This window comes from Ailuropoda melanoleuca, chromosome 3 (assembly GCF_002007445.2).
Source record: "Ailuropoda melanoleuca isolate Jingjing chromosome 3, ASM200744v2, whole genome shotgun sequence".
Classification (NCBI taxonomy): Eukaryota; Metazoa; Chordata; class Mammalia; order Carnivora; family Ursidae; genus Ailuropoda; species Ailuropoda melanoleuca.
Genome location: NC_048220.1, coordinates 123,105,917 through 123,124,942, shown reverse-complemented (window position 1 = coordinate 123,124,942; position 19,026 = coordinate 123,105,917). Strand labels below are relative to the sequence as shown.

At 39.6% G+C, this 19,026-nt stretch overlaps 1 protein-coding gene across 2 annotated transcripts in view; it reads left to right on the top strand.

Moving 5' to 3' along the window:
* The window catches only part of CDH6 (cadherin 6), a 126,971-nt gene extending 115,148 nt beyond the window's left edge, over positions 1-11,823 (top strand). For both annotated transcript variants that reach the window (XM_002919906.4, XM_034657060.1), the window contains exons 10-12: positions 60-177; positions 317-568; positions 5,839-11,823. In XM_002919906.4, coding sequence (XP_002919952.1) covers positions 60-177; positions 317-568; positions 5,839-6,329 — 861 coding nt within the window. In that variant the 3' untranslated portion in view covers positions 6,330-11,823. The remainder of the gene's footprint in view (positions 1-59; positions 178-316; positions 569-5,838) is intronic.
* The last annotated feature ends 7,203 nt before the right edge of the window (positions 11,824-19,026 follow it).

Below are 19,026 nucleotides of genomic sequence, written 5' to 3'. Positions count from 1 at the left end.
TGTAAGGAACACTTTTGAGTTAGCCAAACTTCATAGCAGCTTTATGGCTTTGATTTTAGTTGATTCAGACCCTACGAGCCGTTGACAAAGATGACCCTTACAGCGGGCACCAATTCTCATTCTCTTTGGCCCCCGAAGCAGCCAGTGGCTCAAACTTTACCATTCAAGACAACAAAGGTAAATGGACCCAAGTTACCTTCTCTGTCGGTATACTCATATCTTTCTCTTTCTCTCTGTCTCTCTGTTAGCATCACAATTGTTCCAATCCATGATGTGGTAGGCACGTGACATTCACCACTTTGCTTTCTGGTTGCAGATAACACGGCAGGAATCTTAACTCGGAAAAATGGCTATAACAGACATGAGATGAGCACCTATTTCCTGCCTGTGGTGATTTCAGACAATGACTACCCAGTCCAAAGCAGCACTGGGACAGTGACTGTCCGGGTCTGTGCATGTGACCACCATGGGAACATGCAGTCCTGCCACGCGGAGGCCCTCGTGCACCCCACGGGACTGAGCACGGGAGCCCTGATCGCCATCCTTCTGTGCATCGTGACCCTACTAGGTAAACTGCTTCTCCCTGCATCCTATCTCCCCATGCTGAGGGGCGCACACTGTTATGCTGACACCCTAAATTTACCCACCTCCCCCAGTAAGGCATACAGCCCGATCTAGGTGAGTAGAGTTACATGCTGAGAATCTGTGTTGTTCAACCATGAACTAGTTGTTGCTTGAAAATAGCTTTGGAAAATGAGCACATGTGAAACTTGCCCATGTCTTCACCTACCCAGGGAATCATTCCACCCAAAGAATCTCTTGTCTCTCAGACAGGGAATGAATCCCAGGGGTACTGGAGGGCACTCTCAATATGCCCTTTTCATTTCATTTGTTGTTTCCTGTTTAACCTGGCAAACATTGTTAAATTTTAAAGTGAGAAAGTCATCTGGCACGGCGGGTGTGCTGATGACCCTTTCTATGAAGGTAAAGCTTAAAGATCAATGGGAAAGTGGAAAGAGAAACGTGATGACTTTTCCTCTCTCATATGGGGAAATAAAAAGCGATGAAATTTTCTTCCGCCCAGCCAACTTGCTTTGGTCTACCCATTTGAATCACTACCTTCTGAGCACTGCTCCCCAGCTGCCACATACACAATGTCTATTATTTCTCAGGCTCTCAATAATAAACAACTTCTGTGACTGAGGAAATAAATCTGGGACCTAAAAGAAATGAATGCAATCAAGGTGAAAATCGAGGTCCAGCAATGATTCAAATGAAATTTTTATCCCCAAACCATGAATTAAGCACACAGGTTGAGCTCAAAATGCTCAACAGACTGTTGACTGTTGTGAACTAAGAAATCGAATGTTAGTTAATTCAGACCTTCCAGAAATCAAAGTAAGCTTGCTACACAAGGGGAAGAAAAGTAAGAAGTTAAGCATCAGGGGCACCTGGGTGGTACAGCGGTTGGGCGTCTGCCTTCGGCTCAAGGGCGTGATCCCGGCGTTGTGGGATCGAGCCCCACATCGGGCTCCTCCGCTGTGAGCCTGCTTCTTCCTCTCCCACTCCCCTTGCTTGTGTTCCCTCTCTCGCTGGCTGTCTCTACCTCTCTCGAATAAATAAATAAAATCTTAAAAAAAAAAAAAAAAAGAAGTTAAGCATCAACCTGGATTGCACAGGGGGGAAAACTCTTTTTAATGATGACAATATAGCTGAGAAGAATAAAGAATAAAAGACCTACATTTTTCCAAGAAGAGAATGCCTAGGGAACCCTGCTTAAGAGCTTCACATTCCATATCAATTTTGCTAATTATAACAGAAGTCTTGAAACTTAACTACGGAACTGTGATTCTCTTTGTCAATGAAGATTTGGGGAAAGTATTTTAAGATATGAGGATAAATAAAAGCTGACAGTATGCAAAGACAAATCAGTGTTTCTAATGGTGTGAGTCTGTAAAAATTATTTTAGAAGAGAAGGATATGAATATTCTTTTTGATTAGGGGGGAAAAGGTTATTTTTAGAAGGGCTGAATTGGCAGGCCTGTAGTCAGGGAGAATTCCATGGACTTTTCCATGGTCTATAGAAGGAGAGCTCACTCTCATCTCAAAGAGGTGATTCTTCCTTTCCTTCATCATCTACCCAGTTTTTCTCTCCCCGCCACCGCCCCCCGCCCCGGCTTTTTTCCTCCTCACCAACTTCCTTTATCCTCTCTTCATCATTTCCTTCCTCCAATAAATTCACCGTTTCCTCGGTACTCCTAACTTGTCTCCATGTTCCCTACATCTGGTCTAGTATCTTTGGAATTCTGTACCTAGTAAAAAAAAAAAGGACCTCAATGGGACTGACCCTTTACTAGGCTAACACCATGGGCTACACACTGGCCAAGACGCTTCACAACTATTCTTCTCCTTTAACCCTCAGAACCATCGGGTATATATTTATCTGCATCTCAAATAAGACAACCAAGGCTCTAAGGTGTGCAGTCCTGTAGCCACGTCACACGGCCAACAGGCAGTAGAACAAAGTTCCAGACCCAGGTCTTCTCCCCCTGAGCCTTGGTGCTTCCACACTGCACTCTACTTTCTTTGGGAGCTCATAGAAGGCAGGGCAATTTCCAGGCTGAAAGAGAGCCCGAACTGAAAATGAGGCAATCGAAGAAGCTGGAAGCAAACCTGAGATTTTTTAAGAGATGGAAAAGCCACACCGATATGGGAGGAAATCTACAGTCAATAAAGTGGACCCTGTGGCATCTCTCGTTTTATTTACAAAAATAAAACCACAGTGAAAACAACTACTATATCTCGTGTCTCTATGGTGCTTTAGAGTCTCCAGAACTTCTCATTTACTAACTCATTCCTGATGACAACACTGGGCACTGTGTTATCGCCTCTCTTTCACAGAAAGAAACAGATTTAAAAGGGTCAAATCCTTTAAGCGAGCCTAGGCAGACTGATTTCAAATGCCTTGCTACCTTCTAGCTTTACGATGGGATTTCAGCACAAATTGTCCAAGCATTCCCCCACCCCAAATCTCACTGCTGTCCTCTGGCCTCAGGGGGTAGAGAAAAGAGAAGAGGTCAGTTACTGGGAAGAAAGCTATTACTTTCTCAGAATTTTTGTTGTTGTTCAACGTGCTTAGAACTCACATCTTCAGTCGATAAAAGTTAGCTTTGAGAAAGATCTCCCTTCTAGAATTTCTGTTCAGATGTACATTGGGCTAAAAAGAAAAGATGCAGGCAGTTGTAGCTGTAGGAGAATTAGGCAGTGAATTTTTCAATTACCCAATGTGCCCTCTCTTCTAGGTATTGCACTTTTAGGTGTGCAAAGGACCAAAACGATAGATACAGATCACTTAAACTGGGGCGGAATTAGGTAGTGATAAATGCCTGCTATCTAGACTTAAACGATCGCACGAACTGTTGTACATAAGGTTTTGATGCTTTGGGAGACATTCATCTTGATTCTATTCGCTATCCCCAGAGGCCATCCTTAGGTACAATCCTCTGTTTTGCAAGTCCTTGTCATTGGTCACGCTGGAATCCGTCACAAAGGGTAGATTATGAGCATCCCTCTGCCCAAAGCCCTGCAATTTTCTACCACCCGCACCGCAGGGTAAAGTGAGGACATATAGAAGCCTCCAGGCCCCATATGACAAGGCCTTTCCCTACTCCCTTCCTGTCTGGGGCTGCCTCAGGGCCAGCTGTAGGGTCTCCTGGCTGTTTGTCAAACACTCCAGGCACCCTCCTTCTAGCTGTGCTCCACCAGACAGCTCCTTGGCTAACTCCCCACACCTTTGCTCAAATGTCACTTCCTCAATGAAGCAATCTCCGCCTAAAAAGCATACACAGCCTCTCAATCACACAAGGGAGTGCTCTTCATCCTCCTTCCTGTTCTTTCTGTTTACACTGTACATATCACCTTCTAATAATTTCCTTATCTATGATACACATTGTTTGTTTTCCATCTCCATCCACCACCACCACCACTCCTGCCCATCTCCTGATTAATATTTTCAACGGATAGTACCTAGAACGGTACCTGGCACAGACAGAGTGGGCACTACATAAATATTTAGTGAATGAATAAGTACATAAACTCATGGCTGGGACAAATGAGGCAAGAGGTTGCTCTTTGGCAGCAAGAAAAAATGTGTACCATTATACAACCATGCACTTGATAATCCCAACGTGCTTTCAGAGTGTTGGCTTTTTAGTCTGACCTGGATTACAATTGTTTGTATATGTGACATCTCTAAACCTCAATTTCCTCTATGAAAAATGGTTACTGTATTATATAATACATATAATATATATAATAATGGTACCTACTTTGTAGGACTGCTGTGGTAATTAAATGAGATTCAGTATGTAAAGCACTTAGCACAGTGCTTGGCATATAGAATTTCTCAATAGATAACTAATTATTATTAACACTATTAACACCTGAAATTTTAATATATAGATATCTGGGTATGCATATATCCATCATTATATAGGTAGATATACACAACCACCAAAAGCCATTATTCTGTAATTCTTACTACAATATTTCAACTCTTGATGCCTCATAAAATCTGGACCATGTTATGGATGAGAAAATAAAAACACTTTACTAGTACTTTCTGAGGAAACACCCCTGGACTAACCCAGTTTAACAATGCATTTTCTTTTTCTTTTTTTTTTAAGATTTTATTTATTTATTTGACAGAGAGACAGCCAGTGAGAGAGGGAACACAGCACGGGGAGTGGGAGAGGAAGAAGCAGGCTCCTAGTGGAGGAGCCTGCTGTGGGGCTCGATCCCAGAATGCCAGGATCACGCCCTGAGCCGAAGGCAGACGCTTAACGACTGCGCCACCCAGGCGCCCCTGACAATGCATTTTCTGACCTCTCTAAGGCTGTCGCTGTGTTTTTATTTTCCCACCCATATGTCCATTCATAGATGTGTCTCTCTACAGGTAGCCAGCTGTGTTCAACCCAGCCAGCTGTGGAGAAACAGGAGGAGCTATTTAAACACAATTCTTGCTTTGCCTCTAATTTGAGTTAGGAGGAAAAATTCAAAGAACCAACATTCCAGGCAACAAAGTTATAAAAGATGAACCTTTGAAAGATTTTTTTTCCCCAAGTTCCCTCTTAAATGTGTTTATTTTGTTTAGCTCAAACAGAAATAACCAGGTGCATGTCTTATAACCTGCTCCCTTTCAAAAGGGCTGAACTTGAAGTCCAGAACGGCTTTCTGAATTGTATCTGGGTCTCTCCAGATATTATCTGTAATCATATTTCTTCTATGTAGAAAGGTATGCAGACATTCACATCTCTACTTTGGGTTTTAAACTAATTTTGCACTTCTCTCAGGAAAAAAAAAGGAGGCATAGTGCAAAAGTTATTTTAGCTGCGGAGTTATGCAAACCTTCAACACATCCCGAAGGTGCCAGCCTTGTGCTTATAAGCAGTTTCAGAGCATTTTATGTGTTCAGCATAATTTGCACTCTTATTGCCGCACTCTCACTGTTTGAGCTTTTTTTATTATTATTTTATTTTTTCCTTACCTTGAAAACTAGTTTGCCGTTTCAAAGCAAAAGGGAACTACTGACAAAATATGAAGGTGTTTTATCCTCTACTTAAATCGTAACTCTCTTTCAAATATTTACTCTGTTTTTTTGGGGGGGGTCCTAGTTTGATCACGCGTGGAGGCAAGCGCAACCTCAAAGAAATAAAAGTTGAGTCTGCAGTTTCCTAGAGAAGTTTTAAAACTTCACATTGGAGCACAGTGTTTCTTGCTGACATTAATTGGGCGGCGAATTAACTTTCCCTTCCCCTTCTGCTTTGTTTCTGCTTGCAGTGACAGTGGTGTTGTTTGCAGCTTTGAGACGGCAGCGGAAAAAAGAACCTTTGATCATATCCAAAGAGGACATCAGAGACAACATTGTCAGTTACAACGACGAAGGTGGTGGAGAGGAGGACACCCAGGCCTTTGATATCGGCACCCTGAGGAATCCCGAAGCCATAGAGGACAGCAAATTGCGCAGGGACATCGTGCCCGAGGCCCTTTTTCTCCCCCGACGGACTCCAGCAGCTCGTGACAACACAGACGTTCGGGATTTCATTAACCAAAGGTTAAAGGAGAATGACACGGACCCCACCGCCCCGCCCTACGACTCCTTGGCCACCTACGCCTATGAGGGCACCGGCTCGGTGGCCGATTCGCTGAGCTCGCTGGAGTCGGTGACCACGGATGGAGACCAGGACTACGACTACCTTAGTGACTGGGGCCCTCGGTTCAAAAAGCTCGCAGACATGTACGGAGGCGTGGACAGTGACAAAGATTCTTAATGCGTTGCCTTTTTCATTTTCCAGTACCACACCGAAATAGGTGAAGTGGCTCTTTCTCTCTACTTTATCCACCGCTCCGTGAAGGGTTCTCTGTTCCACCCGTTTCAAACGTCAATGGCTGCAGTCCGTGTGGATCCAATGTTAGAGACTTTTTTCTAGTACACTTTTATGAGCTTCCAAGAGGCAAATGTTTATTTTTTAGCGCATCCAGTTAACCATGTCAGTCAGCCCAACAGGCCCCCTGCTGGAGGAGAGCACCAGGAGTGGTATTTTCCCTTGTTCTCTTAGGGCAAGTTCAAAACATACTCGGTTTCCCCTGGTCTCCCTGCTACACTCCATTGATTCAGGTCAGCGGGCGGCTCTGGCTGTACATTTCACATGCTAACGGGATGAGGGACTGTGCTTTAATGATAAAAAATATAGTTTTAGTAAGAGAAATGAGGGAGAAACAACTGTGAAGTTGGTCCTGGTATAAGAGCTCACAAGGAGATAATGAACTATATATATGGGTGTGTATTATGGGTGTGTCCTAAAGAATTCAAAATGGCATTTGCCAGTCCTGTTTGTTCTTCGAGAACTTTATCTGCCACCAATGACTATTCAAAACATCAAATCCACCAACATTTTATGATTCTTGTTCCTCTTTTGGACTAGAAGCAAACTAAATGGTAACATTCAAAAACAACAAACAAAATGTAATACCTCATTCCTTGACACTAACTCATAATTTGTTATATATTAAACCTGCAAAAGTTTGCCCTTGTACCATATAAAGAGAAAGGGAAAATAGCTAATGATGTTAAACAAAGGAAATATTTAGCATATTTTAAAGTTCGGGCCACCAAATGTACCACAGGTCACATAAAATTATTTCAACCATCAGTAGGCTAATTACAAATAAGTCTAATTGTTTAAAATTCTTGAAGGAACTTTTCTGAGACAAATTTTAACTCCTTGTCTGTAGTTGTTGTCAGTATTATTCCAATATACTTGAAAGTAGCAGTGTGAAGTACAATAATTCATATTCTTCAGATACTTCGTACACAATTAAGTTGCATTAGTAAAGATAGATTAAATAAAACTCAAATCCCGCCCTCCGAGTTTAATGGGGAAAGAGAGCCAGCCACACTTGAACTTGAAACCCTGTCCTTCACATCTGGAAACATTTATATATTTATATGACATGATAGATATAGATATATTATTGAGATCATAGTGAAAAACTACATAGTACATGTTTGGAAGACGCTTATGAAGGGAAAAATTCTATTCCCTTTAATAAGAGTGTTTAAGATTGTATCAAAATGATAGTTGACTTTCAAAAGCATTAATATTTTTTCATTGTTTTTAACTTTGTTGCTACGGCAACCTTGCCATCCTTGTCTTTGAACTAATGATAAAGTAATGGTTTCAAACTACAACAGAAAAGTAATGTACAATCCATCCAATCTATTATTTCTCTAATTATGCAATTAGCATCATAGTTATTATTCAGAGGACCCAACTGAACTGAACTAATCCTTTTGGCAGGTTCAAATCATTTATTTCATATGGCTGTTCTAATGATTTGTATCATTAGAATCTTACATTGTGCAGTCATCAGAAAATTCCAAAGTACTGTAACAAAAACATCGTTGTTTTGAAAACTTAAAAAAAAAAAAAGCAAACCCAGGCTCTGTGTGTATATATATATATATATATATATAAAAATATATATTATGTACTTAAGAATATGCTGACTTCAATTATTAGTCTTAGGGATTTATTTTCAATTAATGTTAATTTTCTACAGATAATGTTATTTCCATTTGGGGATACTGTCATATTAGTACATACTTTCTATTTGGAAACATACAGTTGTTAAGTTTAAATAGGTGTATTACCCAGGAAGTAAAGACAGCACACCTTTAAAATAAGAGAAATGTAGTCTTTTGGGTTACCCAGTTAGAGTGAAAAAGTTTTACAACCATATTCTTCCTTGTGTTTCCTGGTTTCCTATTTTGTAATGGACTTCCCTGTGTACTAACAAGTATTTCATGTTTTCAGGGTTTTCTTTTGTTAGTTCTTCATACACATACACACACACACACACACACAGGAATGCAAACAAAATACTACAGGAGGGTTTCAGTATAATGAATATCATAGTCACAGTTAAGTTTTGAAAAAAGATAGCTTAGTAAAGTTAATTAGTAAGAACTAGTTATTTATAGCAATAGAACACCACCTTAATCACATGACTTACTGTAAAATTAAAGAGCTCTCTGTCCTTACATTTCATGTCATGTAATAAATTCTATCAAGAAAGATAGTCCTGTAAAAAGAAAGATATCATCAAAAGTCTTCCTTTTGAACTTTTGGGTTAATTGGAATGTCTGAGGGTCGACACTAGCAACTTCCAATGTTTAAGGGTAAGGTTTATTCTCTCCTCATAAGTGAAAGTAAGTAGTTCTGTACTGGAATATTTGAGATATAATTGGCAGGGTATATTATCCCACCTTGAAGATGGTACAGTGGGCCAAGAACAAGTTAATATGACTAAATATGGAAATAACTGCTTAATCTCTTACCACAAAACCTATGATGAATCTCTAAGAAATTGGATAATTTAAGACTAGAGCTGAATATTTAGTACTAGGGTCCTGTATTTTACTATAATTAATACTCTCTGATGTCATGGAAATAATGAGAGCCATACTTCCATGATTCTGTGTGGGTCTCCCTTCCTTCCCACCAAGATATTGCATCAAGGACCCCAGTCAAATGAATGATTACAAGAGAAAAAAACTAGTTTTTGGCTCAGTTTTCACAAAGTCTCTGTCCTGATATTAGATGTTAGTGACAAGAAGGATGGAAGGAAAATGGGAAGAGGTAAAATTTAATACTTGCTTTAGTCATTATGAAACTAAAATTCCTTAATTATAAGCAGATCACTTTTGTGGATTTCTTCAAGGACTTTGAAGCCCTTCTAAAATTTTTTTCCCCTCCATTCAAAGGGGAGAGTTTCTTCAAACCACTAAGATATTCCCTAAAATAAGCTGGGATTTTTTAAAATGTTAAACTATCATGCATAAGTTTATAACCCCTTCACTTCACAGCCACTTTCTGCTGAAAGGCATAAACATTTGTCCCCAAATAAAAAATGAAATCAAATGGGAGAAAAGAAAAGATGATTCCATGGAACCATAAGACAGGGGCTCTGGGCACAATAAATAAATGTTTTTTACAGAGCTTTCTTAGCTTTACAGCTTAGTTGTATAAAGGGAGTTTCAGATACACATTGACTCCATTTTCAAATGAAACAAAACCTGGCAATTCAATTTTAACTCATTAAAAAAAAAATTCTGGCTTAGTGTTCATTTTGAGCTCCAAAAAAGTTGTACAAAAATTTCTTAAAAGTTGAATCTCTATCTTAGAAACATCCAAATTTTACGAATCCAAATTAACTTTAGAAAGTTTCTATTACTTCTATTTCTAAATGTATAAATGTTAGATGTCCTGATTTGCTGAGCAATACCTTCCATCAAATGCTTTGCTTTGAAATGGTATTTCATTGGAGATAATAATGTATAAGCTATGAATTAAGAATTCCTCAATTCTACATACTTGAGGACCACAGAAGAATGCAGCTGAAAGGGAAGAACAGAGTTGATTCTTGGGCACAAACTAAGTATTTAAATCAGGCACACCTAAATTCATTTTCCCCAGGAACCAAACCACCAAATCAATTTTCTTACCCCAGTCACCAGTTTTAAAGCAATATAATTACTTTGGAAGAATGCTCTAGAAAGTCATGATCTCCCCCCTACGCACTATTTTGAAAGGTATCCTCTAAAAAGGGTCATTTTTGTGTAATTTTATTTTTTATGATTTCCTCTAGATGAAATCTTTTTTGAATTGTCACAGAGGATTAAACAAACATTTACATGTTAACACTAAAATCCAGCCCCCTCTATCAGATTATAAGAGTGGAGAGATTAAGACTTAGTGTATGGATCTTCAGGAAAATGAAGTATTTTCCAAAGTCTGACAAGCAGCTTTCTTTTCCAGAGAATACAGAATTACAGCATGGTCTCCTTAAAAGTTCAGTGACTATTACGTTTGCAGCATTTTTAATCTCCCTTTGGCATCTTTATGGAATAGTTTTCTAAAGGGGCAATTCTCTACTAAAAAACATCAGACCCTGATCATATTCAATGGGCAGAGGAATACCTTCTTAGAAAGGAAATACAGTGACTCACACACTTGTGAAAAGTTAATAAAGAGATAGCTCATTTTTAAAGCCAGAAGTTTATGGCCTCTGCATCGTCAATTTAATTTAAGCATTGCTGAGACAATCTTTAATCTACTCCCCATTTTGTAATACCTTATTTATGATGCATTTTCATTTTTTAATTTGGGGGGAACGTTAGCCCGACAGAGCCAGCAGATGAAAGTGCCAAAAGGAGGCCAAATGGAAACAAAGCCTATTACCCACTGTATTTCAGACAGGACTGAGGCACTTAGCCCGAGAGCCACTGGGTTATTAGATTAATTTCAAAAGAGCTTTTACAAGTTGCTTAATTCCAATTTTTTTTTAAACCCATGGACCACAAACTCAAATTTCTCTTCAAATGGGGTTAATTTGACAAATGAGGCATGGACCCAGCGTTGTGGAAAAAGCATTCTGCTATAATGAGATCTTGGTCTTTCTTGCGAGACTATGTTATTTATGTAAATATGTCTAGAGGCACCTTCTATAAGCTTTTAGTTTTCTATGATCTATTAGTTTAGTGTTTATTAAGGAATCAAATGTATAGAATTGCTAAGGCATTCAGGGAGAATGCTGCGTAGCAAAGCAGCCAATCTGCTCAGAAGAAACGTAGGAATGCTTCAAAACCATCATATTGTTTTGTTTGTGATTCTTTTCATTGCTTTGAAAGTAAACTGCATAAGAATAGGCCTTATAATAAATGCTACGTGCGTCTTCAGTAGTACCAAGCTAAGGCAATTTGGCATTCTCCTGCTGTGATTTGTGATTTTAAACCCAGAAAATAAAAGCTTTTTGGTATTGATTGTTTTTAATTAAAAATACTCCCAAGTATAAATTGAAGCTATTCCACCCTTGAAGATTTCCTGGCTGTAATGCTCAGTCATACGGTTTTTCTCAGCATCGCCTGTATCCCTGGTGATGAGAACACCTGACAGAAACCACCACTGCTCAGCTTTCATCAACATTTCTAGTTGGGGAGATTTTCATAACTTCACAGTTTACATGAGAAAGTTTCCTGTATTCGAAGGAGAGGTAAGACGATTACCTTACAGCTCAGTGTGGCCAGGCCTTTTGTGGTAGTCAAATGGCAAAGGCGTGCTCCTTGAAATGGTTTCTTTTACTTTCCTTTGTTTTCTTAGACGTATACATTTGAAAAGAATGCAATTTAAAAAGTGATTTCTCACAAAGAGTAAATATGCCTTTTGCAAATCAATTTTTGTAACAAGTTATTTATATGATATTACTTAATAAACTGTTTTTTTCTAACTTGGTTTTTTCAATTCTCTCAAACTATTGTTTTTAATCAGAGATTTCAAAAAAAATGTACATGCTGATAACACCCTTTATCTTTCCAAATCTGCTGTATGAACCTCTCAAATAGCTAACTAAAGCCAGCTTGTTATACAATAATTAGCTTGTAAACAATAGCTTCTCCCAGCCAGCGATATACATCATTGGTGTGCCTGCAGACTTCTTACTGCTGGGGCATCAAGAATTTTACTGTTATTTATGGAATTGCTGTATTAAGAAGAAAGCTGTTTTTCCTCATGGTAATTGCTTTAGATAAAAAAAGACAGTTCTGTATTTTTGCCCATCCCAAATCTCCATCTTTTATTTTGCTCCCATAGAAAAAAATGTCTATGGATCTCTGATTTAAAAAAGAAAAAGAAGGGGGCGCCTGGGTGGCACAGCGGTTAAGCGTCTGCCTTCGGCTCAGGGCGTGATCCCAGCGTTATGGGATCGAGCCCCACATCAGGCTCTTCCACTATGAGCCTGCTTCTTCCTCTCCCACTCCCCCTGCTTGTGTTCCCTCTCTCGCTGGCTGTCTCTATCTCTGTCGAATAAATAAATAAAATCTTAAAAAAAAAAAATAAATAAAAAATAAAAAAGAAAAAAGAAAAAGAAAAAGCAAGAGCCAGACCAGAGGGAAATAAGGACAAAATCCTTCCAGCATTCTGATACTATGAGTAAATAAAATGTTTTTAGCATATTCAGAGCTATAATATTTCATATGCTTGTTCTCTTTTAAGCTGCCTCCTATTTCCACAGAGGCTGTTTCATAATTTTTTAACTGAGAGAATTCATAGCTTTGCAGAGGAGATTTTTCATTTATTCATTCATTTGTTCAGTAGTGGGCAATCCAATGTGTACCATGAAATATTCGACAGTAAGTCAAATAGATATATTTTCCCTTCTCTCCAGAAGCTCATGGTCCAGGAGGAAGGGCTGCCATAAACTCCTAGCTATAGCATCCAACAGAGGGTGGTGGGGAGATGCCTTCAGAGAGATAGAGATGCAAGTGTTCATAGGAAGGAGAAACTGTTTCTGCCCAGGTGGAAGAGGTGTGAGAGGTTTAGAAATTCATAGGATTGTGGGGCACCTGGGTGGCACAGCGGTTAAGCGTCTGCCTTCGGCTCAGGGCGTGATCCCGGCGTTATGGGATCGAGCCCCACATCAGGCTCCTCCGCTATGAGCCTGCTTCTTCCTCTCCCACTCCCCCTGCTTGTGTTCCCTCTCTCGCTGGCTGTCTCTATCTCTGTCGAATAAATAAATAAAATCTTAAAAATAAATAAATAAATAAAAAAGAAAAAAGAAAAAAGAAAAAGAAAAAGCAAGAGCCAGACCAGAGGGAAATAAGGACAAAATCCTTCCAGCATTCTGATACTATGAGTAAATAAAATGTTTTTAGCATATTCAGAGCTATAATATTTCATATGCTTGTTCTCTTTTAAGCTGCCTCCTATTTCCACAGAGGCTGTTTCATAATTTTTTAACTGAGAGAATTCATAGCTTTGCAGAGGAGATTTTTCATTTATTCATTCATTTGTTCAGTAGTGGGCAATCCAATGTGTACCATGAAATATTCGACAGTAAGTCAAATAGATATATTTTCCCTTCTCTCCAGAAGCTCATGGTCCAGGAGGAAGGGCTGCCATAAACTCCTAGCTATAGCATCCAACAGAGGGTGGTGGGGAGATGCCTTCAGAGAGATAGAGATGCAAGTGTTCATAGGAAGGAGAAACTGTTTCTGCCCAGGTGGAAGAGGTGTGAGAGGTTTAGAAATTCATAGGATTGTGGGGCACCTGGGTGGCACAGCGGTTAAGCGTCTGCCTTCGGCTCAGGGCGTGATCCCGGCGTTATGGGATCGAGCCCCACATCAGGCTCCTCCNCTATGAGCCTGCTTCTTCCTCTCCCACTCCCCCTGCTTGTGTTCCCTCTCTCGCTGGCTGTCTCTATCTCTGTCAAATAAATAAATAAAAATCTTAAAAAAAAAATTCATAGGATTGAGATAAAGGGAGATGAGAAGTCAAAAAGAATAGCAGGGGAAAGAAAGAAGAGAGAGAGATGTTTAAGCAATGCCCCTCATCTCAGCTGAGATTCCCTGAAGAAGACTACGCTTGGAAAAGTCACATGGCATAAGAACACTGAGGCTCAGTAATACCATAGCGACTGATTTTTGTCATCGTTTCTTGTGGGGTTTTTGCCATTGGGTTTAAAGTTAACTTGGTGGGAACCAGAAACCCATGGGAAGGAATGATGGCATTGGAAATAGACCTTTTTGAAGGATATGTCCGTTGCCAGGTAGTATTCACCATGTGCTAGAGCTAACCCTTGTCCTGTGTCCCCAGGTCTTCATGACCCCTTGGCAAGCAGAGTCAGCAGGATCTAGGAAACTTCCCTGAACTAATGGTAGTGTAGGCAGGAAGGGCAATGTGCTGTCTCAAGGACCCAGTTCAGGAAGAAGTCTCCTGTAAACGTTTAGACAGGCTAAGCCATTTCCCATCACCAAAACACACCACTTCCCATAACAGTTATTAGTATATATTAGAGTAATTCACTCTAGCTGCTGCAACAGAGAAAACCCAAAATGTCCATAAAGTTTGTCTCACTCTTACAGTGTTCAGAGTGGTTGTGAGCCTTTCTCCTTGTAGCTATGCCTTTCGGAGCACACTGCCTCCAAGGTTTAACATGGCAGGGGAGAAGAGTTTGCTGGGTGATCATACGAGATGTTTCTAAGGGGGCAGGGCCTAATCATTTCTTATACTGCTTCCGCTCACATCTCATTGGCCAGAACTCAGTCGCATGGCTCCACACTAACTGGACAGAGGCTGGGAGATGTAGACAGACACATGTGTGTGTATCTGGTGATACACTCTGGTGAGTGTCACTTACATGGAAGATACACTTAATATGTTATCTGCCACTTACAGGTTCAGTCTCTGTCAATCTTGCAATATCATTCCCAAATCCCTGCAATTTCAGTCATCTTAATAAGCCACATCTCATAACAATCGTGAGGTTGTTACCGAAAGAGCAAGTCAGAAATCATCCACAAATTCAACCTTCAACTGGAAAACCCCTTTAAACGTGGTTTGCTGCCATCCCTGATCTCAAGGCCCATGGTAGATATTTCTAATCAACCGACTCAAAGATCTCCAGATATAGCCTTAGAACCCCTAACATGAATGCCACAGCAGCCGTCAACGATAGAATATTGGCCCACCTGCTATTCCAAACCTAAGAGATTAAGTTCGCCGGTGAAAGACTAGTTTTCTTTCATTCTCAGCTTTGTTGACTACCCACCATTGATACTTGGGAAGAGCATGCCGATTCTGAGGTTGTCCAAAAGTTGGAATAATTTAGGAAGCTAAGAGGCTCAGTCTGCCATTATAATTAGCCACATCTTTATTTCATAAATCCGAAACAACAAGCATGTGTCTCTTTGTTGGAACAGTTCAGATACTAATTTCAGCTTGGGGGATGCATCTCCCTCAGTAACACTCCTGAGCTTCTGCATTCATTCTGCAAAAATCATTTGAGAACCTCTGATGGTCCAGGCACGAATAGAGGTGATAAGGATACAGGAGCAAAAAGACAGATACACTCCCTGCTCTATACATACCCTTCTCTCAAGGACTGCCACGAATTAATCTCCCATTATTAATCTTAGTTTGCCTGACTAAACATTTTGTACTGAATGACACCCTGATTCTTTAGATCGCTTTTCTAGGTCTCATATTCCTGAATTCAATACTTTTCTAAATATGCTATGAATAGATATGGCTCTTTAAAAGAAGTAGATTGTCTCCTACTTCTGTCTATAATATACTTATTCCTTTTTTTAAATGTCTCTCTTGACATATTAGATCATCTTTATTGCTTCCTGAGCCATTTAGTCTCAAAAACTAAACTTTTAATGGCAAGTATGTCTTGTTTGCACATTGGTAAGAAAACGTCTCCTTATAGTCAGTAAAGGATAGGTTTTATTAAAGCTTTTAACTTTGCTTAGCTGCCTGATAATAATGCCTTACTTTTATATAGCACTTTAGAAATAACTGTTATATATATGACTTAATATAACTCTCACAAAAGCCCTACACAATAGGCTAGATCATTCCCATTACACAAACAAACAAAGTGGGGTCATTTGTCCCGAGGTCCCATCGCAGGAATTAGAATTAAAATCACTTTTTTAACCCAGGCGCTGCAAGCCCACCACTGAACCCTACATTTTCCCCTTTGTATACATAGTCCGATCTCATCCGTTTGAGAGAAATATTTATTGGGAAGGAAAAAGGATTCTTTTTTCCTTTATACAAATTCAGATGAGATTGGATTCTGCTGATGGCTGTAGCCTCAAAGGCCTTCCTATCTATAAGATCAGTCCAAATGCTCTGTGAAGGAAAAAAAAAGCCTGAAAAGCAAAACTTGTGCCTATTTACCCCAATTTATCCAACTGATTTCAATTGTAAAATTAAAACAGTATTCCCAAAGAAAAGTATTCCCAAGAAATAGAAAGTTCCACTCAAGACAGCAAGAGATGTAGGTGCTTATGTGATAATCATCTTGACAACATCTGACATTTCGGACATCAAATAGTGCTAAGCCCTCTGTAGGGTAGCAATGCCCTATAACAGGACAGGGAGAAGGCAAGGAATGAGGACTTCCTGTTGCTCCTTAAGCAATTCATGTTCCATAACTGAAGCAGGAGCTGAGGAGGAAGGAGGGGAACTTCTGGCCACCGGCACCCATTAAACCCTGGTACCCTCCTCGGCAACATGGTGTTTGTGATATCCCCAGAAAATCCAGCTGCCCAGTAAGGTGGTATTTATGTGGCAGAGCAGAAGCTACAAATCTTTGCTTGTAAAGTACAAGTTATGTATGTTCCATATTTTTCTATAACTGAGCTTAATTTCTGTTTTGAACCTTGATTCCTGTGAGCAACAGAAAGTCAACCTTAGTCATTTGAAGTTTCTTTCCACAAGCCCTCCTGCCTGATATTACAGCTAATTCTAAGAGGCTGAGGTGACATAAAGAGTTGGGGTAGCAGGAAAAGGAGGCAGTCAGAGCTTAAAGCCACGTTGCTCAGGGAGCTGGGGAGAGTGGATGGAATCCAGAAAAAAACAGGAGAATTCTCTTAGCCCTCCCAGTTGGTCCTCCCACCCATCACAAAATGGGGAGGCTGAAGTTTATGGATCAGAAATGTTTCTTTGTTATTGTCATTATTTCTCATTCTCAGAAGGTCAGTATCAAAAGCTTAAGAAAGACACCTGATTCTCTCCTGACTTATGGCTGCAGCAGAGATTCAGAAAGAGGTGAACGTTACCTCAGAATGTCACTATTTCAAATTTAATGCGTTTTTATAACACTGTTTTCTTTGGCTTTACTGTCTCAAGCATTACAAAAAGTATTCACTGATACTATTAAAATACATTAAATAATATGTTAAGACTGAGCCAGTCTTCAGTGATTTCTGAATATCTACGTGATAAGAACTTTCCTACCTACTTTATACGTAAAATGTTTTTTCTTTATCATAAATCAAGAAGATCATGACAAAGTGTTTTTTGATTTGTGAAACAATTACATGAAAAATCTCGCAAAGTTACAAAAATTAAACCACTGTTGAATATATATTTAACAAATAATTTATATTGAAAACAATAAACGTGTTAAATCCAGACTGCTTGGTTTCCTTTGGATCCAAAGAAATATATCTACCTTAAAAGAATTTGACAAAATGACATCAAAATTCAAATGATAGCTCTAGGGTGAGAAAGGTTGAGTGGCTGATTGATTCCGGCATTAAGACTTGAGCTGGGCCTCCAAAGGAGTGTGGGAACCTACAGCAAAGTCATGGGCTGTTTCTTTAAAATGCAAATTCCCCTTCCCACTCCAGGAACAATGAGGGCTACTTTATGTACTCCACTGGCCGCAGGCCATTCCAAACTTTGGAGGCTCCATCTTCATTATATGAAACATATTATAATGTACCCACACTTTATGGGGTAAAAGGAATCCAATTTCAGGTTACTAGTTTACAAAATACTGTTATATACACCATTAGACTTTTATTGTTTGGGGGGGTTGTTTTTGTTTTTGTTTTTTTGCAATTTTCTTCTGTATTTTGAAGTCTCCCTTTTTAAAATTTGCGCTTTTGGGGGCTATAGCTCATCTGAGATCAAATAGGTACTCTGTGTATTGTGCCTAATGTATTCAAAGACATCCTAAAGTGGAGATGGGATTTGGGAATCTGCATTTACAGCAAGTTCCCCAGCGATTTTTATACACACCCGAATTAGAGACAGACGTGAAGCTACCGCAGTAACAAAGGCAAAGGCAAACTCAAGGAACTGGAGGTAGATCAGTTTGACTAGCACAGAAGGCTCTGGAAGGGATGAGGAGAGATGTAAGTTCTAATATTCTTGCACATGCCTTTCAATTTTCCTTTACCTACTGGATGCCAAGCGTGTACTTGTCTAGCAAATGATAAAGGAATTAACACAGGTGCCCTCCCCAGAAAAGTTTGCAAGTTTCCAGTTAAAATACCAGAAGTGGTTCATATATACCTATTTAAAACCTCAGGTGACGCTCTCTACTTCCCCCACCTTTTTTTCCAGAACTTTTCTGGCTACTTTCCCTGCATATGTCAGTCAATAAGTAAATAACTGAAATCCCTCTAGAGTTGATTCACCAGTCTTCCCAAGCATTTGCTTCTATTTCTCTCTTCTTAAAGTCAGTTGTTATTCTATGAGCCTCAGCTGGGGAGCACCTCCTCTCCCAGGGCCCAATCAGAGTTCCACTTCAATTAGCTTAATTGGAAGAAGATACAACCAAATTTCCAATTAAAGTTCTAAAGGAGCTATTAGAACAGCTATTTTTGTCTTTTCAGAGAAAGCTCTCCTAATAGTCATTTTTTAAAAGGTAAAAATCCTTAAAGGAGAAAAGGTGAGCATAATCAGATCAATTACCACCGCTAATCATTCCTGGAAGTAAAGTTGGGCCTTTTCACTTAGGCAATTTGGAAATAAGCCACCTGTCCATTCTTTTATTAATTTTAATTATTATTAAATTAATTTATGTATGTTGTCCAAAATGCCAAACAGTTCTAGAAAGGTTACAGCATAAACTTACCACTCGATCCCATTCCCTTACCCAGAGGTA